The sequence below is a fragment of the Salvelinus alpinus genome, chromosome 23 (genome assembly GCF_045679555.1).
Source record: "Salvelinus alpinus chromosome 23, SLU_Salpinus.1, whole genome shotgun sequence".
In the NCBI taxonomy this organism is placed as follows: domain Eukaryota; kingdom Metazoa; phylum Chordata; class Actinopteri; order Salmoniformes; family Salmonidae; genus Salvelinus; species Salvelinus alpinus.
In genome coordinates this window covers 51,089,211-51,114,410 of record NC_092108.1, presented here as the reverse complement: position 1 = coordinate 51,114,410, position 25,200 = coordinate 51,089,211, and the positions used below count along the sequence as shown (strand labels likewise).

At 41.5% G+C, this 25,200-nt stretch overlaps 1 protein-coding gene across 20 annotated transcripts in view; it reads left to right on the top strand.

Moving 5' to 3' along the window:
* Nucleotides 1-25,200, top strand: part of LOC139551227 (disks large homolog 1-like) — a 279,300-nt gene that overhangs the window by 236,779 nt on the left and 17,321 nt on the right. For 10 of the 20 annotated variants that reach the window (XM_071362713.1, XM_071362704.1, XM_071362705.1 and 7 more), the window contains 5 exons: nucleotides 3,795-3,909; nucleotides 9,900-10,076; nucleotides 11,724-11,790; nucleotides 18,139-18,235; nucleotides 19,985-20,026. In XM_071362713.1, the coding sequence (XP_071218814.1) occupies nucleotides 3,795-3,909; nucleotides 9,900-10,076; nucleotides 11,724-11,790; nucleotides 18,139-18,235; nucleotides 19,985-20,026 (498 nt within the window). Of the gene's footprint in view, nucleotides 1-3,794; nucleotides 3,910-9,899; nucleotides 10,077-11,723; nucleotides 11,791-18,138; nucleotides 18,236-18,736; nucleotides 18,771-19,984; nucleotides 20,027-25,200 lie in introns of all 20 variants that reach the window. The other 10 variants (XM_071362706.1, XM_071362703.1, XM_071362716.1 and 7 more) reach the window with 5 other exon arrangements.

Here is a 25,200-nt window from a genome sequence, read left to right as displayed (position 1 = left end):
GCGTGGAAATGAGCCCACATATAAATCAAATCACATTTTATTTGTCACGTGCCGAATACAACAGGTGTAGTAGACCTTACAGTGAAATGCTTACTTACAAGCCCTTAACCAACAATGCTTTAATAAGTTAAGATAAGTGTTAAGTAAAAAATTGATGAATAGAAAATAAATAATAATAATAATAATTAAACAGATGCAGTAAAATAACAAGCAAGGCTATATACAGGGGGTACCGGTAGAGTCATTGTGCGGAGGCACCGGTTAGTTGAGGTAATATGTACATGTAGGTCGCGTTAACTTGACTATGCATAGATAATAAACAGAGAGTAGCAGCTGCGTAAAAGAGGGGGTTTGGGTAGCCCTTTGATTAGCTGTTCAGGATTCTTATGGCTTGGGGGTAGAAGCTGTTAAGAAGCCTTTTGGACCTTGACTTGGCGCTCTGGTACGCTTACCGTGCGGTAGCAGAGAGAACAGTCTATGACTAGGGTGGCTGGAGTCTTTGACAATTTTTAGGGCCTTCCTCTGACACTGCCTGATATAGAAGTCCTGGATGGCAGGAAGCTTGGCCCCAGTGATGTACTGGGCCGTACGCACTACCCTCTGTAGTGCCTTGCGGTCGTAGGCCGAGCACTTGCCACACTAGGCAGTTATGTAACCAGTCAGGATGCTCTCGATTGTGCAGCTGTATAACCTTTTGAGGATCTGAGGACCCATGCCAAATTTGCGCCTATTGATAAATTACGCCCTTGGAGTTTGCTAAACGGCATTGGCACTTCGATTGGAACCGGTAGTCCCTTGTAGCTCAGTTGGTAGAGCATGGTGCTTGCAACGCCAGGGTTGTGGGTTCGATTCCCATGGGGGATCAGTATGAAAATGTATGCACTCACTACTGTAAGTTGCTCTGGAGAAGAGCGTCTGCTAAATGACTGAAATGTAAACCGGTGCTAGGCTTAGATGACATGAAAATAGAGCTCTTTGGCCACACACACCAGTTGTGGGTTTTGCATTTAAGAAAGATGCATATACAGAAAAGAACCACGTACCTACTGTAAAATATGGTGGTGGATCATTGTTATGGTGCTATTTTGCTTCTACTGGTCCTGGGGCGCTTGTTAACGTCAACGGCATCATGAACTTTACCCAGTACCAAGACATTTTAGCCAAAACCTGGTTTCTCTGCCAGGAGGCTGGAACTTGGCCACACAGAAATTGTTAATTGACAACAAAATCAACATTTTGCCAGTAGCGATGCTTGGGTAAAATCACCAGGGAAGCCAAGCGAGGGAAAAAAAGCCATATTACAACCTATGTGAAACCGTGATAATATTCTAAAATTGATGACATAGTTTTTTCCCCTCATCAATCTACACACAATACCCCATAATGACAATGCAAAAACAGGTTTTTAGAAATTGTTGCTAATTTATTACAACAACAAAAACAGATCACATTTACATAAGTATTCAGACCCTTCACTCAGTACTTTGTTGAAGCACCTTTGGAAGCAATTACAGCATTGAGTCTTCTTGGGTAAGACGCTACAAGCTTGGCACACCTGTTTTTGGGGAGTTTCTCCCATTCTTCTCTGCAGATCCTCTCAAGCTCTGTCAGGTTGGATGGGGAGCGTTGCTGCACAGCTATTTTCAGGTCTCTCCAGAGATGTTCGATCGGGTTCAAGTCCGGGCTCTGGCTGGGCCACTCAAGGACATTCAGAGACATTCAGAGACTTGTCCCTAAACCACTCCTGTATTGTCCTGACTTGACTGTCATTGTCCTTTTTGGAAGATGAACCTTCGCCCCAGTCGGAGGTCCTGAGTGCTATGGAGCAGGTTTTCAAGGATCTCTCTGTACTTTAATCTGTTAATCTTTGCCTCGATCCTGACTAGTCTCCCTGTCCCCGCTGAAAAACATCCCCACAGCATTATGCTGTCACCACCATGCTTCACCGTAGGGATGGTGCAGGTTTCCTACAGACGTGACTCTTGGCATTCAGGTCAAAGATTTCAATCTTGGTTTCATCAGAACAGAGAATCTTGTTTCTCATGATCTGAGAGTCTTTTGGCAAACTCCAAGCGGGCTGTCATGTGCATTTTACTGAGTGTCTTCTGTCTGGCCACTCTACCATAAAAACCTGAAAGGTGGAGTGCTGCAGAGATGGTTGTCCTTCTGGAAGGTTCTCCCATCTCCACAAAGAAACTCTGGAGCTCTGTCAGAGGGACCATCGGGTTCTTGGTCACCTCCTTGACCAAGGCCCTTCTCCCCCGATTGCTCAGTTTGGCCGGGCGGCCAGCTCTAAGAAGAGTCTTGGTGGTTCTTCTTCCATTTAACAATGATGGAGGCCACTGTTTTTTGGAGACCTTCAATGCTGCATAAATGTTTTGGTACCTTTCCCCAGATCTCGGCACAATCTTGTCTAGGAGCTTTACAGACAATTCCTTTGACCTCATGGCTTGGTTTTTGCTCTGACATGCACTCTCAACTGTGGGACCTTATATAGACAGGTGTGTCCAATCAATTGAATTTAACCCCAGGTGGACTCCAATCAAGTTGAAGAAACATCTCAAGGATGATCAATGGAAACAGGATGCACCTGAGCTCAATTTTTCATCTCATAGCAAAGGGTCTGAATACTTATGTAAGTATGGTATTTCATAATTGTTTTACAAAAATGTTTTTTTTTTAACGGTTATTTCTTTGTCATTATGGGGTATTGTGTGTAGATTATATATTTTTTAATACATTTTAGAATAAGCCTGTAACGTAGCAAAATGTGGCAAAAATCGGAACTCTACAGACAATTCCTTCGACCTCATGGCATGGTTTTTGCTCTGAAATGCACTGTCAATTGTGGGACCTTTGATATCAAAGTTAGATATTCAGCGCTACGGGTGGCAACAATGTCATACTCTTTTTGACTATCAGATAGTGGGCTACACATACTGAGACAGAGGGGCGCTGTTTCGTTCGCTCAGATGCTTTCTCTGTTTAGATGCATTCAGCTTCTTGCGAATTGAAGGATATTTATTTTCTTGGTCAATTTTTTGGGGAAGCCTGGCTTCCCTTGGCATCCATAAATGCACGACACCTCAATTTGCAATGGCCATTTTAGTCTCCGGACATGAAGATCATTAAAAACCTGTGGTTTGAATTGAAGAGGGCAGTACATAAGCGTAGACAAAGGATATCAAGAATCTGGAAAAATTAATTAATGGTGTAAGATCACTCCCAATGTGTTCCCCAATCTCATAAAACATTTTTGAAAAAAGCTCAGTGCCGTTATCCTCACCAAGTGAAGTATTGAATGGTATTAAAAACAGGGGTGTCAATAATTTTAACCCTTACCTTATTTGAGAAAATAAATATTACTTGTTAAAATAAATATTTTTCTCTGGGGAATTGTATTAATATAAAATAATATAATTTCCCTGTTTTTATATATTTATTTTATATAGTCATTTTTTCTCATCTTTATCAAGGGTGTCAATTTTGGACCCCATATTATAGGGTGTGTCCCAATAATATCTTCTTTCTTAAGTTTACTCTCGTTCACTACTTCCCACAAATGCATTGGATTGGTAGAGGAATGGGCTTGGGGGAGTTTCTACTATATTTCTTACACCAGTCATTTACTTTCAAATCAGTGAAGGGAACAAGTGAACACTTTGGGGGGAAAGAGAGATTATTGGGACGAGGCCTTTTTGTTTCTTTTAGTACATTTTTTATACATTTTTTGATTTTTCTTCTTAATGAATTAAGCCAATATTGTGTCTATTTTGCTTATGTTTTCCTTTCAGAGTACAGTCGATTTGAAGCCAAGATCCACGACCTGCGAGAACAGATGATGAACAGCAGCATCAGCTCGGGGTCAGGCTCGCTGCGGACCAGCCAGAAGAGGTCACTCTACGTTAGGTAAGACCTAAAGAGGTTCTCCAAAAATGTAAATGACCATTAGCTTTAACATCTGTAGGTCTAAGCCCTTAGATCGCAATATCTACTAAGCTAACATATGGAATTGTTTTAAAATGGTCGTAAAATGTAACATTTAGCAACTTGATTTGGAATTTTAGGACCCTTGTCGGTATACAAAAAATATATAACAAAATATTTTTATGAAACATTGAATTTGGCTTTTACTTTCCAACAAGTCAGTTCGTAAAATTCATGGCCTGCTAGAGCTGCCCCAGTCAACTGTAAGTGCTGTTATCTTGAAGTGGAAACATCTAGGAGCAACAATGGCCCACCGTTGAAGTGGTAGGCCACACAAGCTCACAAAACGCGACCGCCGAGTCCTGAGGCACTTAGCGCCTTAAATCTTCTGTCCTCGGTTGCAACACTCACTACCGAGTTCCAAACTGCTTCTGGAAGCAATGTCAGCACAACAACTGTTCGTCGGGAGCTTCATGAAAGGGTTTCCCATGGCTGAGCAGCCGCACGGACACAAGCCTAAGATCACCATGCACAATGCCAAGGGTCGGCTGGAGTGGTGTAAAGCTCACTGCCATTGGACTCTTAGCAGCAAAGGGGGGACCAACTCTATATTAATGCCCAGGATTTTGGAATGAGATGTTCGAAGAGCAGGTGTCCACATACTGTTGATAATGTAGTGTATAAGAAAACTTAGGGAAAAATATTTAGACCCATGTTTGGTCACATTATTTTGGGCACATTTTGCCCCCTTTGCACTTTTTGCAATTTCTACAGCCTGGTACTGGGTTACATTGACGACTCCCTTGAAGCTGGTGTGCGTCTTAGAGCTAAACAACCAGCACCTTTGTGTTTGTGAGAGTCTCCGCTTTCGATATTGGTGACATATTGGTTTGTAGCTTACACGGTTCAGATTTTACAGACAATCTCGTGGTGATTTTCTTGTCCAGATCCTCTCATGTGTAGAAAAAATCTGCTATCACAAGCCCCATGTGGAATTGGCAGAAACTTTATAACGGCGGAAAAAAGGGATTGATGTGCAACAGTAATTCACTAGCATAAACACACGGAGAGCTATTCAATATTCAAAATGATGTCACCGTGTGATGCACAGGTGCATGCATCAGTCAACTCTAGGGGGGTGGAGATGACTCCAAAACAAACTAAAAGACATCACCACCTCTAAATAGATTGAAGGTCTACAGCTTAACGTTGCACTCAGGGCTATAAATTAAAATGTTTCATTGGTAGCACAGGTGCTCCTAACTTGAAAAAATTAGGAGAGGCCTCACGAGTGGCGCAGCTGTCTAAGAGTTGTGGTGTCACTACAGCTTGGGGTTCGGTCCCAGGCTGTGTCACAACCGGCCGTGACCGAGAGTCCCATATGACGGCACACAATGAGCCCAGCGTCGTCTAGGTTAGGGGAGGGTTTGGCCGGGGGGGCTTTACTTGGTTCATCGCGGTCTAGCGACTCCTTGTGGCAGGCCGGGTGTCCGCAGGCTGACTATGGTCGTCAGTTGAACGGCATTTCCTCCGACACATTGGTGCAGCTGGCTTCCGGGTTAACTTCTTATGGCTGCAGGGGCAGTATTGAGTAGATTGGATGAAAGGTGCACAGAGGTGCCCAGAATAAACGGCCTGCTCCTCAGTCATAGTTGCTAATATATGCATATTATTATTGGTATTGGATAGAAAACACTCGGAAGTTTCTAAAACTGTTTGAATTGTGTATGTGAGTATAACAGAACTCATATGGCAGGCAAAAACCTGAGAAAAAATCCAAACAGGAAGTGGAAATTCTGAGGCTGGTAGATTTTCAACCAAGCTCCCATTGAAATTACAGCGAGATATGGATGAGTTTTCACTTCCTACGGCTTCCACTAGATGCCAACAATCTGTAGAACTTTGTCTGATGACTCTACTGTGAAGGGGGGCCGAAGGAGACAGGAATGAGTCACCACTGCCATGAGGTGACCATTCTTTCACCATGCGCGTTCACATAAGAGGGAGCTCCGTTCCATCGCTCAGCTGAAGTCAATGTAATTCTCCGGTTGGAATGTTATTCAAGATTTATGTTAAAAACATTCTAAAGATTGATTCAATACATCGTTTGACATGTTTCTACGGACTGTTACATTTCGTCAGGTGTTAGTGAACGCACTTTCCTGACAATGGATTTGTATACCAAACACGCGACAAAAATAGCTATTTGGACATAAATGATGGACATTACCGGAACAAAACGAACATTTCTTGTGGAAGTGGGATTCCTGGGAGTGCATTCCGACGAAGATCAGCAAAGGTAAGTGAAGATTTATAATGCTTTTTATGAGTTTTGTTGACTGCACAATTTGGGCGGGTAACTGTATGGCTTTCTTTTGTGGCTGAACGCTGTTTTCAGATTATTGAATATTGTGTTTTGGTCACTTTTGAATGCTGGCGGTGCTTTCACTCTAGTGGTAGCATGAGACAGAGTCTATGCACATTTGTGGCCTGCTGGAGGTCATTTTGCAGGGCTCTGGCAGTGCTCCTCCTTGCACAAAGGCGGAGGTAGCGGTCCTGCTGCTGGGTTGTTGCCCTCCTACGGCCTCCTCCACGTCTCCTGATGTACTGGCCTGTCTCCTGGTAGCGCCTCCATGCTCTGGACACTACACTGACAGACACAGCAAACCTTATTGCCACAGCTCGCATTGATGTGCCATCCTGGATGAGCTGCACTACCTGAGCCACTTGTGTGGGTTGTAGACTCCGTCTCATGCTACCACTAGAGTGAAAGCACCGCCAGCATTCAAAAGTGACCAAAACATCAGCCAGGAAGCATAGGAACTGAGAAGTGGTCTGTGGTCACCACCTGCAGAACCACTCCTTTATTGGGGGTCTTGCTAATTGCCTATAATTTCTACCTTTTGTCTATTCCATTTGCACAACAGCATGTGAAATTTATTGTCAATCAGTGTTGCTTCCTAAGCGGACAGTTTGATTTCACAGAAGTGTGATTGACTTGGAGTTACATTGTGTTGTTTAAGTGTTCCCTTTATTTTTTTGAGCAGTGTATTATCGATTATATATTTTAAAAACAACCTGAGGATTGATTATAAAAAACGTTTGACATGTTTTTGTGGCCATTATGGAAACTATTTGGAATTTTCGTCTGCGTTGTCGTGACCGCTCTTTCCTGTGGATTTCTGAACATAACGCGCAAAACAAACGGAGGTATTTTGGATATAAAAATAATCTTTATGGAACAAAAGGAACATTTGTTGTCTAACTGGGAGTCTCTTGAGTGAAAACATCTGAAGATCAAAGGTAAACGATTAATTTGATTGCTTTTCTGATTTTCGTGACCGAGCTACTTGATGCTAAGTGTACTTAATGTTTTGTCGAGCGATCGATAAACTTACACAAACGCTTGGATTACTTTCACTGTAAAGCATAATTCCAAAATCTGACACGACAGGTGGATTAACAAAAGGCTAAGCTGTGTTTTCCTATATTGCACTTGTCATTTCATGAATATAAATATTTTTAGTAATATTTATTGAATGTAGCGCTTAGCCTTTTGTTATTCAGCGGTTGTTGATGACACTTATCCCGTTAACGGGATTGCAGCCATAACAGGTTAACCCTTTTCCTTTCTGTGCCCCCAAATTGAGGCCTCTGCTTAAATAAAGGTTAAATAAAAAAAATATACATATTTTTTTTTTGGGGGGGGGGTGTTCTGGTAAAGTTACTAGGTTGATAGCTAGCTAGCTAATGAGTTAACAAACATGACTGAACAAGGTGTAAAACAAATGCGACCCACGAGTAGTTTTATAGCGGCCCGCAGCATGGTTTCTGTGACAGGAAGATAAAAAGGTTGTGCCAGTAATACGGGTCAGATTTTTTTTGGGTTAGAAACTAGCAGTTTTTGTTGTATTAATGGTGCATGATGTTAAATAATCTGCGCTCAGGAAACAGTGATACAAGGAAGCCTTATCATTACGACAGTTATTAGAAATAAAAATTAAACCAAAAATGTGGATTATTTTTTGGGTCGCATTGGTGGTCCCCAATTAAAATTCCTGGTTGCACAGCTAAATATTTTGTTGCATATGCAACCAAATTATTCTCACTTTAGAGCCTTGCTTAAGGAGAAGTATATCTTTAATTCTGTGAATAACACTTTTATCTTTTATCAATGTTTATTATGAGTATTTCTGTAAAGTGATGTGGCTCTGTGCAAATTCACGGGATGTTTTGGAAGCAAAGCCAAATGTAAACTGCGGTTTTTGGATATAAATATAAACTTGATCGAACAAAACAGACATGTATTGTGTAACATGTTGTCCCGGGAGTGTCATCTGATGAAGAATATCAAAGGTTAGTGATTCATTTTATCTCTATTTCTGCTTTTTGTGACTCCTCTCTTTGGTTGGAAAATCGCTGTATACTTTCTGTGACTAGTTGCTGACCTAACATAATGATATGTTCTGCTTTCGCCGAAAAGCCTTTTTGAAATCGGACACTGTGTTTGGATTAACGAGAATTGTATCTTTAAAATGGTGTCTAATACTTGTATGTTTGAGAAATTTGAATTATGAGATTTCTGTTGATTGAATTTGGCGCCCTGCAATTTCATTGGCTGTTGGCGAGGTTGCCGCTAGCGGAACCCCGTTCCTAGACAGGTTAACCTGTTTGGGCCAGGGGGCAGCATTTTCACGTTTGTGCCCAGAGTAAACTGCCTGCTACGCAGTCCCAGTTGCTGATATATGCATATTATTAGTAGATTTGGATAGAAAACACTCTGAAGTTTCTAAAACTGTTTGAATGATGTCTGTGAGTATAACAGAACTCATATGGCAGGTGAAAACCTGAGAAAAATCCAACCAGGAAGTGGGAAATCTAAGGTTTGTAGTTTTTCAACTCTTGGCCTATCGAATACACAGTGTCTATGGAGTCATATTGGACTTCCTAAGGCTTCCACTAGATGTCAACAGTCTTTAGAACCTTGTTTGATGCTTTTACTGTGAAGTGGGGGCGAATGAGAGGGGATTGAGTAAGGTCTCTCCCCGAGTGCCATGAGCTAAGAATGCGCTTTCACGTGATAGTTAGCTTGCGTTCCTTTGAATTTCTGAAGACAAAGGAATTCTCCGGTTGGAACCGGAAGATTGAAGATTTATGTTAAAAACATCCTAACAATTGATTCTATACTTCGTTTGACATGTTTCTACGGACTGTAACGGAACTTTTTGACTTTTCGTCTGCTCCTAGTGATCGCCCGTCATGCATTTGGAATACTGGGCTAAACGCGCGAACAAAAAGGAGGTATTTGGACATAAATGATGAACTTTATCGAACAAATCAAACATTTATTGTGGAACTGGGATTTCTGGGAGTGCATTCTGATGAAGATCATCAAAGGTAAGTGAATATTTATAATGCTATTTCTGACTTCTGTTGACTCCAACATGGCGGATATCTGTTTGGGTTGTGTTGGTCTCTGAGCGCCGTACTCAGATTATTGCATGGTTTTCTTTTTCCGTAAAGTTTTTTTGAAATCTGACACAGCGGTTGCATTAACCTCCGAAAATCGAAGTTTGTCAGATGTTTAGAAGTTTGCCAAAATGTATTCATCTGTTGAGTTAATTCCATGTCTCAGGCCATCTGTTTTGTAGATTCAGTTATATTCTGCAATCTAAAATGAATGGTAAAGATAAGCACTGTATGATTTCAAAATTTGCAGTGGTCATATTTCCATTCATTTAGTTGAGGCATATAGCAGGATCAACACAACCGTGGCGTGGGATGTGGACTCATTTTAACATTGTACTAATTTTGTGATCTTGAAGCATCTGACAAACTGTAGTTGTATAATGTTTGGTTACTACACATTATAGTTTACTGTTAATCAAGTATTAGCCATATGCCATCCAGATGACTACATCTAAATGATCAAACTCACTTACTGAATGTGACTTGTTTCCTACTCTTTCCAGAGTCCTATTCGACTATGACAAGACAAAGGACTCAGGGCTCCCCTCTCAGGGGCTCAACTTTAAATTCGGGGACATCCTGCATGTGGTGAACGCCTCAGACGACGAGTGGTGGCAGGCGCGGCAGGTGACCCCGGAGGGCGAGGCAGAGGAAGTGGGTGTCATCCCCAGCAAGAGAAGGTAAACCCCCTCCTGTTTTTCTCTTCTAACTCGTAGTTAGTTGTACTCTTGATGTCCCAGTTCTGAATCAGTCCTTGATTAGACAGAGAGAATAAAAAACAAAAGTGTTTCGGACCTCCTCGACAAGTTACCTATCCCTGCCATAGTCCGCAGCTCCTACACAATTAATGCTGTGACTTCAAAACACTTTTACCTTTGAAGAACTTGCCGTTCTAAAATAGATTTGGCACATTCAGGTACATATTGGGTTCCTCCCTGCCGAAGCTTTGGTTTCCATTAGACCGTTTCTGAATATTTATCCATAGCCTCTGAGTGGTCTGGATATAGATACTTCTCTGTGTCCGATGTCCTGTATGTCAGGGCCACAAATGAATGGAAAAGTACTGCAAATCTAGAAATTGCATGGTGCTTATTTTAACCAATCATATTGGATTGTTGCATACAGTAGGATTTACAAAATAGTTCACTCAATAGAAGACTACTTTTGAGCTATGAAAACGTCTAACAAACATTGAATTTTGAATTCCTGGAATCAGGAAAGAGAATAAGCAGGGAGGGAATCTTCCAACTCGGAATCCTCGAACAGGGAACGCTCCAAACCAGGAATTTTGGGAACGTTTCTTGAATATTTTTTACTTTACTTTTTTTTTTATTTAACTTGGCATGTCAGTTAAGAACAATTTCTTATTTACAATGACAGCCTACCAAAAGGCCTCCTGTGGGGATGGGGGCTGGGATTTAAAAAAAAAAATATATATATATATACAGTGGGGAGAACAAGTATTTGATACACTGCCGATTTTGCAGGTTTTCCTACTTACAAAGCATGTAGAGGTCTGTAATTTTTTATCATAGGTACACTTCAACTGTGAGAGATGGAATCTAAAACAAAAATCCAGAAAATCACATTGTATGATTTTTAAGTAATTAATTTGCATTTTATTTCACGACATAAGTATTTATTTATATATATATATATATATGAAAAAACACACATCACGACAAGAGAGACACCACACCACTTCATAAAGAGAGACCTAAGACAACAACATAGCATGGCCGCAACACATGACAACACATTATGGTAGCAACACAACATGGCAGGAGCACAAAACATGGTACAAACATTATTGGCCACAGACAACAGCACAAAGGGAAAGAAGGTAGAGACAACAATACATCATGCGAGGCAGCCACAACTGTCTGTAAGAGTGTCCATGATTGAGTATTTGAATGAAGAGATGGAGATAAAACTGTCCAATTTGAGTGTTTTTTTGCAGCTCGTTCCAGTCGGTTGCTGCAGCGAACTAAAAAGAGGGGCGACCCATGGATGAGTGTGCTTTGGGGAACTTTAACAGAATATGAAAGTGTGTTGTATGTGGAGGATGAGGGCTGCAGTAGTGAGTGAGGCGTAAGCATCAACCAGCGGGTCTTGTGACGGGTATACAGAGATGAGTGCAGTGATGTGTCCTATAAGGAGCATTGGTGGAAAATCTGATGGCTGAATGGTAAAGAATATCTAGTCGCTCGAGAGCACCCTTACCTGCCGATCTATAAATTACATAATCTTGCAACCCTCAATTGTGTTACTGACATATTTTATCAGGTTAACGACCTCTAATGAACTTTCATGACCTTAACCCTCAGGGTGGAGAAGAAAGAGAGGGCGCGGCTAAAGACGGTCAAGTTTAACTCCAAGTCGCGAGACAGAGGGGTAAGTAACATTTCTGTCTCGTTATGAGGAAGGAGGACATTAGATTTAGTGTTTGATCTGATTAATGAGTATTGTGACACTTTAAAGCAATACTTGCATTGTGTTTAATTAGGGTTTGAAGTGTATGATTATAGAATTAATCATGTAGTCTGCATACAGGATGACCTCACCATTTGGAATATATAGTGGGGTCTGAAATGATTGACACCCTTCATAAAGATGAGCAAAAATGGCTGTAAAATAATTAAAATACTGAGCTAAAACATTTTAAAATAATATATTTTTTTATCCTTTTTTCTCCCCAATATGATATCCAATTGGTAGTTAGTCTTTTCCCATTGCTGCAACTCCTGTACGGGTCAAGAGTCGTGAGCGCTTGAAACACGACCACGCCAAGCCGCGCTGCTCGCTTAACCCGGAAGCCAGCCGCACCAATGTGTCGGAGGAAACCCCGTACACCTGGCGACCGTGTCGGCGTGCATGCACCCAGCCCGCCACAAGAGTCGCTAGAGTGCGATGGGACAAGGACATCCCAGCCGGCCAAACCCTCCCCTAACCCGGACGACGCTGGGCCAATTGTGTGCCGCCTCCCGGTCAGCTGCGATACATCCTCGTATCGAACCAGGATCGCTAGTGACGCAGCTAACACTGCGATGCAATGCCTTAGATCGCTGCGCCACTCAGGAAGCCCAAATGATATTATTTTATACTAATAAAATACTCCGAGAAAGGTATTTTGTTTAACAAGTAATACTTTTTTTCTCAAAAAGGTAGGGGTCAAAATGATTGACAATGTGGTTTTCAATTGATATTTCAGTCATTTAAAGGGGCGTATCCTCTTATATATTTTTTTACATTTTCGCCTAAAATGACATACCCAAATCTAACCTAATGCCCTGAAGCAAGGATATGCATATTCTTGGTACCATTTGAAAGGAAACACTTTGATGTTTGTGGAAATGTGAAAGGAATGTAGGAGACTATAACACAATAGATCTGGTAAAAGATAATACCATCATCTTGGAAATGCAAGAGAAGGCCTTAATGTATTATTCCAGCCCTGGTGCAATTTAGACTTTGGCCACTAGATGGCAGCAGTGTATGTGCAAAGTTTTAGACTGATCCAATGAACCATTGCATTTCTGTTCAAAATGTTGTATCAAGACTGCCCAAATGTGCCTAATTTGTTTATTAATAACTTTTCATGTTCGAAATTGTGCACTCTCCTCAAACAATAGCATGGTATTCTTTCACTGTAATAGCTACTGTAAATAGGACAGTGCAGTTAGATGAACAAGAATTTATGCTTTGTGCTAATATCAGATATGTCTATGTCCTGGGAAATTGTCTTGTTACTTACAACCTCATGCTAATCGCATTAGCCTATGTTAGCTCAACCGACCCGGTTGAGCCAATCCCGAAGATGTTTTAAGGAAAATCGGTGCTAGTTATTTATTTTTGAGGGCGGGGGGGGGAAGACTGAGATATTTAAAATGGTCTTCAAAGAGGTTCGGTTTCAGACGTTTTTGGAAAATGGGCAGGGACTCTACTGTCTTAGCATCAGGGGGAAGCTGGTTCCATTGGTGTGCCAGACAGAGCTTCGACAGGACTGAGAAATACCTCACCTTCAGGGCTCCAGACCAACATGTTAGTCAAAAAACGTTTTTTTTAATTAATTAATTCCCTTGCACTGGGTAAATTATTGGGTAGATTATTGACTAAAATGTCCTTGTACTGGGTAAAGTCTAGGACCAGTGCAAGAAAAATTGCCCCATAACATCAAAGATCCACCACCATATTTTACAGTAGGCTCTTTGGCTATACACACCAGCAGTGGGTTTGGCATCTAAATGAGAATGCATGAGCAGAAAATAAATCCATACCTACTGTAAAATATGGTGGTGGATCTTTGTTATGGGCATGCCGGGAATCTCGGGCATTTAGGGACAAGGCCATTTGGCCTTCAAGAGGTTCTTGAAAAATATCCAATTACATTTTTTATCCAAAAAATAGTAGCTATTCTTTAAAGAAAAACATAAGTGTATATAGATGTACATAAATAATTAGCCTACATGTCGAAGTGTAGGTTATAGCCTATGCGTATTGGCTACAGCCTGTCATGTCCAGACCGATGCTGACGTGAGGGAGGCACCTGAAAATGTAGCCAAACTTTAATGAGACTTTTAATTACAAACATTTGCAGTAGAATGGCCCTTAATGAAGAGCTCAGGGACTTTCAATGTGGCACCATCATAGGTTGAGTTATTAAAGTCAGTTCATAAAATGTCTGTCCAGCTAGAGCTGCCCTGGTCAACTGTAGATGCTGTTATTGTGGATGTGTCTAGGAGAAACAACAGCTCAGCCACGAAGTGGTAGGCCACACAAGCTCACAGAATGTGACCGGCGAGTGCTGAAGCGCGTAGCGCATAAAATTGCCTTTCCTCGATTTTAACACGCACTACAGAGTTCCAAACTGCCTCAAGAAGCAATGTCAGCCCAATAACTGTTCGTTAGGGAGCTTCATGAAATGGGTTTCATGGCCGAGCAGCTAGGAGAATGCTACCTTCCCAAATGCAAAGTTTGGTGGAGGATTAATGGTCTGGGGCTGTTTTTCATGGTTCAGGCTAGGCCCCTTAGTTCCAGTGAAGGGAAATCTTGACGCTACAGCATACAATGACATTCTAGACGATTCTGTGCTTCCAACTTTGTGGCAACAGTTTGGAGAAGGCCCTTTCCTGTTTAAGCATGACAATTCCCCCGTGCGCAAAGCGAGGTACATACAGAAATAGTGTTTCAAGATCGGTGTGGAAGAACTTGAGCCCTGACCTGCACAGAGCCCTGACCTCAACCCCATCGAACACCTTTGGGATGAATTGGAACGCTGACTGCAAGCCATGCCTAATCACCCAACATCAGTGCCTGACCTCACTCATGGTCTTGTGGCTAAATGGAAGCAAGTCCCCGCAGCAATGTTCCAACATCTAGTGGAAAGCCTTCCCAGAAGAGTGAAGGCTATTTTAGCAGCAAAGGGGGGACTAACTCTATATTAATGTCCATGATTTTGAAATGATCGCCCGACGAGCAGGTGTCCACATATTTTTGAAACTGCTAGCATTTGCGCTGTTTTCCTGGTAATTGCATTTTGGAATATTAGAGTTTATAGCCTATTTCTGTATGCACATTGCTGCACTTATTATGTGAAAAATTGCCTAATAGTTTATCAACATTTTAAGATAATCTGTTGCATCAGCTTCATTTGTTTTTTAAAGTTTTTTTGATCTATCACGTCCAACAACTGTCCCAGAGTATATTTGGAATATTTATTTCTCGCACAGAAGGACAGCTGACCCATAGAATAGGTTAACTTTTGTACTATGGGGGATAGTAGATTGACATAGGCTTGTGCTTTTGCTGTTCATTAGGCCTACTCATCTTGTTGGCTGACGAAAAGTAAATGTGGACAGTTATAACATCTTCGATATGCGCCTCGGAATTCGAAAAGGACGCACGTCGTTGCATTTCTGATATGTCTGTCTTCACTTGTAGCTTGTAGTCAGGCATTGGCTATTAATAATTTAGGTATCTGAGAGAGCCATGTGAGTGACAGGTGCTTCGGGCACGGCGATTGGCAGCCGGGAGAATGTTCGATTTTTTTATTTAACCTTTATTTGACTTGGCAAGTCATTTAAGAACAAATTGTTATTTACAATGACGGCCTACCCCGGCCAAACCCGGACGACGCTGGGCCAATTGTGCGCTGCCCCAAGGGACTCTCAATCACGGCCGAATGTGATTCAGCCTTGATTCGAACCAGGGACTGTAGTGACGCCTCTTGCATTGAGATGCAGTGCCTTAGACCGCTGCGCTACTCGAGAGCTCATAAATAATTTAGGGAAGGGAATTTTCAACTCATAGAACATTTTAGGAAAAGGCTCAGTGCCGTTATCCTCACAAGGGGAACTATTGAAAACGGGGTGTCAATAATCTTTTGACCTACACTTTTGAGATTTCTGTATTTATTACTTATTAAACAAAATCTCTTTCTCTTATTTTTTTGGGAGCATTCAATATAGCTCATTATTTCAATTTTTATTTCATTTTTGCTCATCTTTATCAAGGGTGTTAATAATTTCAGGATCCAGTATTTTACAGCAGAAAATGTAATTTGCAGAATTTCAAATTGTGTGTATAGTTTTAGTCCAATGATTAGTACTTTCTGCTGCCACTTGAATTACAAATACTAATCAATCTGATTGTGACTAATGTTTGGAAATGCTAGACAGCTCTTTAACAGCATGTCTGTCGACAACCTTTTGACTGACGCTGCCTCAAGTCTAGCTGTCATTCATTTCCCTTTTTTAATAACTTTTAATACAACTACATTGACAAACCTGAGTGGGCGAGCCCATAGACTAGATGTGTTACCATCCAAAAAGTATCCCGCACGCCAACCGAAACACCCCAGTGCCGCCGACTCCTAACAAGGCAAACCGAAAAAGACAAAACGTGCATGAGTGGAAAAGGAGGGAGAGATACGCTTGCCATTGACGTCTGACCGTCTGCCACTTCTGCCACTACCTCCACCACCCGACTCTTTTCCTTGCTCTCACACTCCCCCTCTTTCTCTCTCTCTCTGTTTATCTCAATAGTCTTCAACTTTACTCGCTAGGTGCAGCATGGCCCTGGATGCAGTGAAATAACCCAAAGCAGGTTGGACTGAATTGGCCCCCAACCAGTAGACACTACTGATGTCACTAGATCAATCTAAAGCTTGGGAAAGATTGGGAATGGGACGATATTTACAGCTAATCTTGTTAGCATTATAGGGGATAAGAAAGCACTGAAACAAAAGCAGTGAAATTGCTACTCTTGGCATGTGTATGCACAAAAAGCTAGCTTTGGGGGTTTTCCCTTCTCTGCATCCCATTTTGCATGCAAATCAATTGCCTCTTAAGAATTATGACGTAGGTCACCTCGTTTTTCTTCCCAAGCTTTCTCCGAGGCCTCCTCACCACTCACTCATCTTTGCTTTGCACATGCTCACTTTGTGATGGGGTGGCATTATCAGCCTACTGGCAGCCAATGAGTGATCTTGGCTCTCCACATACGATTGGTGATTGACAGAGCGGTAGAATCTCGCCCATCGTGTTCCGATACATCATTTTCCTTTAGTGTTTTGGTGATACAGAATACTTTTATTTTGTGGCTGACAAGGATTTTTTTCAGGGATTTTTTTAACAATTTGAGGCTTTCTTTTTCTTGTGTAAGATATGTACTGTATTTTATATTAAAATATGTATTACTAATCAACCATAATTCCTAAAATTGCACACCTTGTCACACATTGAACTTGATTAGCAAGCACTATGGAAATCAATATCTAACCCCAGTATTGATGAGCATTAATTACACTGAGTATACCAAAATATAGAAACACATTCCTAATATTTAGTTGCACCCTAACCCTAACCCTTTTGCCCTCAGAACAGCCTCATTTCGTCGGGGTATGGACTCTACAAGGTGTCGAAAGCGTTCCACAGGGATACTGGCCCATGTTGACGCCAATGCTTCCCACAGTTGTATAAAGTTGGCTAGATGTCTTTTGGGTTGTGGACCATTCTTGATACACATGGGAAACTGTTGAGCGTGAAAAGCGTAGCAGTGTTGCAGTTCTTGACACAAACTGGTTCGCCTGGCACATACTACCATTCCCCGTTCAAAGTCACTTAAATATTTCCCTTTCACCCTCTGAATGGTGCACATACACAATACATGTCCCCATTGTCTCAAGGCTTAAAAATCCTTCTTTAACCTGTATCCTCCCCTTCATCTACACTGACTGAAGTTGATTTAATAAGTGACATCAATAAGGGATCATAGCTTTCACCTGGATTCAACTGGTCACTCTGTCATGGAAAGAGCAGTGTTCTTAATGTTTTGTATACTCAGTGTATATACTGTTTAGCCTTTTGCCTGATATATTGGGTCTTGAAGTGGCTGATTAGCTTAATAAATACAGCTCTGAAATGTGGCTTGACGATTGTGCCAGTATCTGGATTTTTTTTACTTTAGCTTCATGCTTACCCTGCTACAGGGCTAGCCACATTGTCAGAGTATAAATCAGCATTTAACTCTCATGCAAATCTTGCTTCAGGTCTAGCTACATTGTCAATGTAGCTCTCATGCCAACCCCGCTAAAGCCTTTAGCTCTCATGTTAACCTTGCTACAAGGCTAGCCACAGAGTCAAAGCACCAGGTGGTGAGGGGCTTCTATATTTTCTCCATACCGACATTAGACATTCTCCATACCTTCTGCCCACCCCCCCTTCCTTTCGTTTTCTTCCTCAGCAGTCACTCAATGACAAGCGTAAAAAGAACCTATTTTCCCGAAAGTTCCCTTTCTACAACAAGGATGCAAGCGAGCAGGAAACGAGCGATGTTGACCGTAAGTACAGCGAGATCAAGAGACCGTTTACACCCGGGCATTCTGGGTTGTCAATGGTAGAGATCAGGCACGGGAGGAGAGAAGAGGCCAGTGAAGGCACACCGGACACAGTGGGGCAGTGTTGGCAACAGGGGCCGAACCATGACCCCAGCCCACAAGAGAAACATAAAATTCACCCATGTAACACTTGGAAAAATGGGCCAGTGCAACTTTGGACACGAACCAGTCCAGCATCCTTCTCGTAAGAGCCGGTTTATAGTCAATTTCCCTATATAATATTGGACAGAGCTGCAATGTAGCCTATCACAAACAACATGAAGTCCGTGTATCAGCCTGTTTTCTCTCCTGTTGAGCCAAGATGGCCACCCTGTTGCATTGCCACAGCAGTGTCCGGTGGTAGTCCTCCCCCACTCGTCTCTTTCTCTCTGTGACTCCAGTAACATTTTGTCCTTGTGGTTGTTCTTTCCTTGTTTGGCTTGCTCTCTGCTGACTGCTCCACAGGACAACCCTGATGACATGCTATCCAAAAGCCAGAGTAAGTCCCCCCAGTCCAGCTACCCACCGCCACCCATACACAACACTCCATCTCTTCACAATCTTTATAATTTTCTCACTTCTCCTGACCTTATATCAGTGATATCAAGTGAAATATGCCCCCAGAGCATATATAATATAATTTGAACATTCAGTGTCCCCTCTCCCCCTCTCTCGGTTTCATTCTCCACACTGTTCCTCCAGTGGTTTCTCAGCAATGCTTCATGCTCATCTCAACCCCAGTCTCTCTTCCATCCAATAACTGAGCTGACCGAAGGCTTACAGCTGTCTCGTGTCTTTGTTTGTACTTTAAAGGGATAGTTTACTTACTTTTTTTGCTCATCGTTTTATTTACAAAACGATTAAATGAAAACATCTGAGGTAAGTTAAAGATGAGCTAAAACTTTTAACTTTTTAAAGTTTTAGCTTATCTTTACCTTGCTTAGGATGTTGTAATTTCATCGTTTTGGAAATAAGCAAAAACTTTTTATTAAACCAGGTAAGTCCATCCAGATCACATTTCCATCCAGAGCCTATTTTTATCACCTCATACAACATCTGCATGTATTTTTGGCTCATACAACATCTACATGTATTTTTCTAATAAAACATCTACACTGATACCACTAGAAATATGCCCATACATGAAACAATCATGTGTGGATGCTCTTGAACTGGGCAGAGCTGGCTTGGATTAGTTGACTTGCAAAAGACGAAGAGTCACTTTGGGATGTGTTCTGCCTATTTGTGAAGCCATACAAGGGCTCAATTGTTTGAAAAAATATAAAAATCGGAGAATGAGCATGCTCTGTGTGTACATGTGTACGCGTGCCCCAGAATAGTGATATATTTTTGTTTGTATGTATAGGTTAACAGTGAAGTATCTTATTTTCCATTGTGTGTAACCTTAAAAAGTGATGTAATTTTGATGGGTGTGAGGGTCACTTCTTTTGTAACCATGCAAAGTGTTGTCAATTGATCACAATGACACGACCTAGCTCATTTTACACTAGCATCTCCTATCTGTTTCTCTTACTTCTGTATTGTTGTGACCCATAAGGAATTTGTACCAAAAAGCCACTCATTTCAATCACTGTATCATTGCCTCCATTGTGGCTACTTAGCTGTGACATTTTCCAGATTTCTTTTAAAGTTTCCGGAATTTTGCAACTCTAGGCTACTTACCCATACGTTGCTGCTTTGTTCTAATTCCAGAACACGTCACTTCCAATGCCAGTGATAGTGAAAGTAGTTACCGTAAGTCTACAAGTAGTTTTCCACTGCCCAATTAATGAATGCCTGCTTCTCTGCCTTGCGCCACAACACAGTATAATACTGCACTGGCAGTGCTAATGTGAGCTACCAAATCAGTACGTTAAATGTGTCCGTGTGTGAGGCAACATTTGCCCAGTGATCAGCTAGCTAATGCTTTACTGATGGCCACGCTGTGTGAGTGAATGGCTGGTTCTGATGATTTGTCCACATAACAAAGGATCCTAACACCTTTAATGCTTTGTTTTTTACTTTGATGTACGTATCAAATGGCACTGCATAGGGATATGGTCAATAGTAGTGCACTATATAGAGAATAGGGTGCCATTTGGAACGCACCCATGGAGAAGACTCCAACGTTAGCCTCAAACAACTGACCAATTAATTGTAGCATGCCCCTCACCAACATGCCATACACGGGTCCCGTGTGGCTCAGTTGGTAGAGCATGGCGCTTGCAACGCCAGGGTTGTGGGTTCATTCCCCACGGGGGGACCAGGATGAATATGTATGAACTTTCCAATTTGTAAGTCGCTCTGGATAAGAGCGTCTGCTAAATGACTTAAATGTAAAAATGTAAAAATGCCAGAGTGTACTACTGTATATCTAAAATGGACTATAATGCTCTTGTGCTTTGCTTGTTCAGTAGCTAACTCAGTTAACCCTCTCTGATTAAGCTTATGGCAATGATGGCTCGTGAGGCTTGAATTGGATGAAGTACTCAGGTGCTGCATGTACACTCGTGTTGCTGTGTGTGCATGTGTGTATTAGAGGTCTTCACGGGTCCACCAGACCCGAAATTCCAAGATTGAACCCGGGACCGGTCCTCTGTTAATTTAATTGGTGAGGTGATGAACAACTTTGCAAGCTTGTTATCTGTGTCAACCAATTGCAACTTAAAACGTATTGCTTAGGCTGACCAGGTCCAGCTGAAGCTGGTTCCGGCCGCTCACCTCGTGCACCTGTTGCTGAGAAGAGAAGAGAGGGGAGCCTTGGCCTGAAGTAAAACGAAAGTTAGAGGAGAAAGAGTATAGTGAAAAGAAGCCAAGAAGGGGAATGCCCTCCATGGGGACACGTTTTAATATTCTAGTGGACAGGTCGCTAGTCAGGTTTGATGCAATTTTCTATCTTTTATTTATTTACTTTCCATGTTTATCATTTGTTTTATCATTATATTATTGTATATTATTATGATTATTGTAGGCCTATTTATCCTCATCTAAACCAGTTCTTTAAATGTGCAAAAAGTGTTTTGTTTCATTCTGTTGAGACAATTTCGTTGGCTAAATTAATTTCCAACTGTAGGCTAATCCTAGTGTTCGCTGCAATATACAGTTGAAGTCAGAAGTTTACATACACTTAGGTTGGAGTCATTAAAACTTGTTTATCAACCACTCCACAAATGTCTTGTTAACAAACTATAGTTTTGACAAGTCGGTTAGGACATCTACATTATGCATGACACAAGTCATTTTTCCAACAATTGTTTACAGGCAGATTATTTCTCTTATCATTCACTTTATCACAATTCCAGTCGGTCAGAAGTTTACATACACTAAGTTGACTGTGCCTTTAAACAGCTTGGAAAATTCAAGAAAATTATGTCATGGCTTTAGAAGCTTCTGATAGGCTAATTAACATCATGTGAGTCAATTGGAGGTGTACCTGTGGATGTATTTCAAGGCCTACCTTCAAACTCAGTGCCTCTTTGCTTGACATCATGGGAAAATCAAAAGAAATCAGCCAAGACCTCAGAAAATAAATTGTAGGACTCCACAAGTCTGGTTCATCCTTGGGAGCAAATGCCTGAAGGTACCACGTTCATCTGTACAAACAATAGAACGCAAGTATAAACACCATGGGACCACGCAGCCATTATACCGCTCAGGAAGGAGACGCGTTCTGTCTCCTAGAGATGAACGTACTTTGGTGCGAAAAGTGCAAATCAATCCCAGAACAACAGCAAAGGTCCTTGTGAAGATGCTGGAGGAAATAGGTACAAAAGTATCTATATCCACAGTAAAACGAGTCCTATATCGACATAACCTGAATGGCCGCTCAGCAAGGAAGAAGCCACTGCTCCAAAACTGCCATAAAAAATACAGACTACGGTTTGCAGCTGCATATGGGGACAAAGATCGTACTTTTTGGAGAAATATCCTCTGGTCTGATGAACCAAAAATAGAACTGTTTGGCCATAATGACCACCGTTATGTTTGGAGGAAAAAGGGGGATGCTTGCAAGCCGAAGAAAACCATCCCAAATGTGAAGCACGGGGGTGGCAGCATCATGTTGTGGGGGTGCTTTGCTGCAGGAGGGAGTGGTGCACTTCACAGAATAGATGGCATCATGAGGATGGAAAGTTATGTGGATATATTGAAACAACATCTCAATACATCAGTCAGGAAGTTAAAGCTGGGTCGCAAATGGGTCTTCCAAATTGACAATGACCCCAAGCATACTTCCAAAGTTGTGTCAAAATGGCTTAAGGACAACAAAGTCAAGGTGTAACGCTCATTCCTTCGACGGAAAATGTGAATCTGACCATCACCCCTGGTGAGCCAAAACCGCGACTCATCAATGAAGAGCACTTTTTGCCAGTCCTGTCTGGTCCAGCGACGGTGGGTTTGTGCCCATAGGCGACATTGTTGCCGGTGATGTCTGGTGAGGACCTGCCTTACAACAGGCCTACAAGCCCTCAGTCCAGCCTCTCTCAGCCTATTGCGGACAGTCTGAGCACTGATGGAGGTATTGTGCGTTCCTGGTGTAACTCGGGCAGTTGTTGTTGCCATCCTGTACCTGTCCCGCAGGTGTGATGTTCGGATGTACCGATCCTGTGCAGGTGTTGTAACATGTGGTCTGCCACTGCGAGGACGATCAGCTGTCCGTCCTGTCTCCCTGTAGCTCTGTCTTAGGCGTCTCACAGTACGGATAATGCAATTTATTGCCCTGGCCACATCTGCAGTCCTCATGTCTCCTTGCAGCATGCCTAAGGCACATTCACGCAGATGAGCAGGGACCCTGGGCATCTTTCTTTTGGTGTTTTTCAGAGTCAGGACACTAAAGAGGCCTTTCTACTAAGTTTTCATAACTGTGACCTTAATTTTCTACCATCTATAAGATGTTAGTGTCTTAACGACCGTTCCACTGGTGCATGTTCATTAATTGTTTATGGTTCATTGAACAAACATGGGAAACAGTGTTTAAACTCTTTACATTGAAGATCTGTGAAGGTATTTGGATTTTTACTAATTATCTTTGAAAGACAGGGTCCTGAAAAGGGAACAGATTTTCAATGTACCGATTCCATGGCACATGGTTTATGAATTGACACGCAATTTTCTGTTTCCTGCTGCAGGCCTAAAAACTATGGGTTTAACATTATGAATTAATGTTTACATTGAAAATAGAAGCCGTCTCTTAATGAGTTCCGAGAGCCGATCTGTTATCCAACGATTATTATTATTACTGGATGACAGAGCATGGGGACTGGTCTTGATAAATCAATCAGATTTTTATTTGGAAATGTTAGGATTATTTTTCTCTTCACTTGCTGTCACTTAGTAGTTTTGGCCTACAGTACTCTCGACCGGTCCCGTTGTACAGCGCCATATTTTGAACTGAAACCCTTAATTAAATCGGTTTAGCCGGGATTGTAAAATGAATCAGTTGATGCATTGGTCCAGAGCCAGGTGTTATTTGCGGAGAGTCACATCAGGCGGCATTGGCGGAGAGTCAGGCAGAGAATGATGCTTTGAAGAGGGCGAGGAACGAGATGGAGTCACAATCCATGCCAGGCTCACCTGTGAGCTCTGGAACTCCACCTCCTGTTTGTGGACTCTGCAAACAATGTGTCCTTGATGAAAATACCTATCTATTTGTGGAAAAAGCACCCTAATTAACTCTTTAGTCATATCACAGTTTACCTATTTGCTTATGGTTTTGCCTATACCTAGCGACCTGTTTCAATTATATGAGCAAAAAATATTACGTTTTATTTAGAATGGCAAACCAGACAAAAATAAAAGGGTGTATTGTCTCACCCCATTTCAAGAATGGCCTTTTTCCCTTTATTCAGATTACAACCACTAACTTTCTGTTATTTGAAAACAAAATTGTCTCCAAAATATTGCTGATCTATCAGTAGTCTAAACTGTGGCACAAATTGACTATCTGTTCATAAATGAACGGAGGAGTTTTCAGTCTGATAGTCTTTAACCTCTCTTGGGTACGTGAGCAGCCAGTGAAACTTCAACAGCCAGTGAAACTGCTGTGTGCCAAATTCAAATACAGAAATACTCATTGTAAAAATTCAGAAAACAAAACATATTTTACATAGGTTTAAAGATTCACTTCTTGTGAATCCAACCACGGTGTCAGATTTTAAAAATGCTTTACGGCGAAAGCATACCTTACGATTATTTGAGAACATAGCCCAGCAGACAAATCATTACAAACAGTAACCAGCCAAGTAGAAGAGTTACACAAGTCAGAAATAGAGATTAAATTAATCCCTTACCTTTGATGATCTTCATATGATTGCACTCAGCAGACATTAATTTACTCAATAAATGTTCCTTTTGTTCGATAAAGTCTCTTTATATCCAAAAACCTCCGTTTTGTTTGCGCGTTTTCTTCAGTAATCCACAGGCTCAAACGCAGTCAAAACAGGCAGACAAAAAATCCAAATTGTATCCGTAAAGTTCATAGAAACATGTCAAACAATGTTTATATTCAATCCTCATGTTGTTTTTAGCCTAAATAATCGATAATATTTCAACCGGACAATAACGTCAATATAAAAGGTAAACAAGAAAGGCACTCTCTCGGTCGTGCACATGAAAAAGCTCTGTGACACTTTAGGGTCCACTCATTCAGACTGCTCTTACTTCCTCATTTTTCAGAATACAAGCCTGAAAAATTTGAGTCCTAAATCAATGGATACTGTAATGGCATTGAATAGAAAACTACAACAAAAAAACTACTTCCAGAATGGATTTTTCTCAGGTTTTCGCCTGCGAAATCAGTTCTATTATACTCACAGACACTATTGTAACAGGTTTGGAAACTTTAGAGTGTTTTCTATCCAAATCTACCAGTTATATTCATATCATATATTCTGGGCCCGAGAAGCAGGCAGTTTAATTTGGGCATGCTTTTC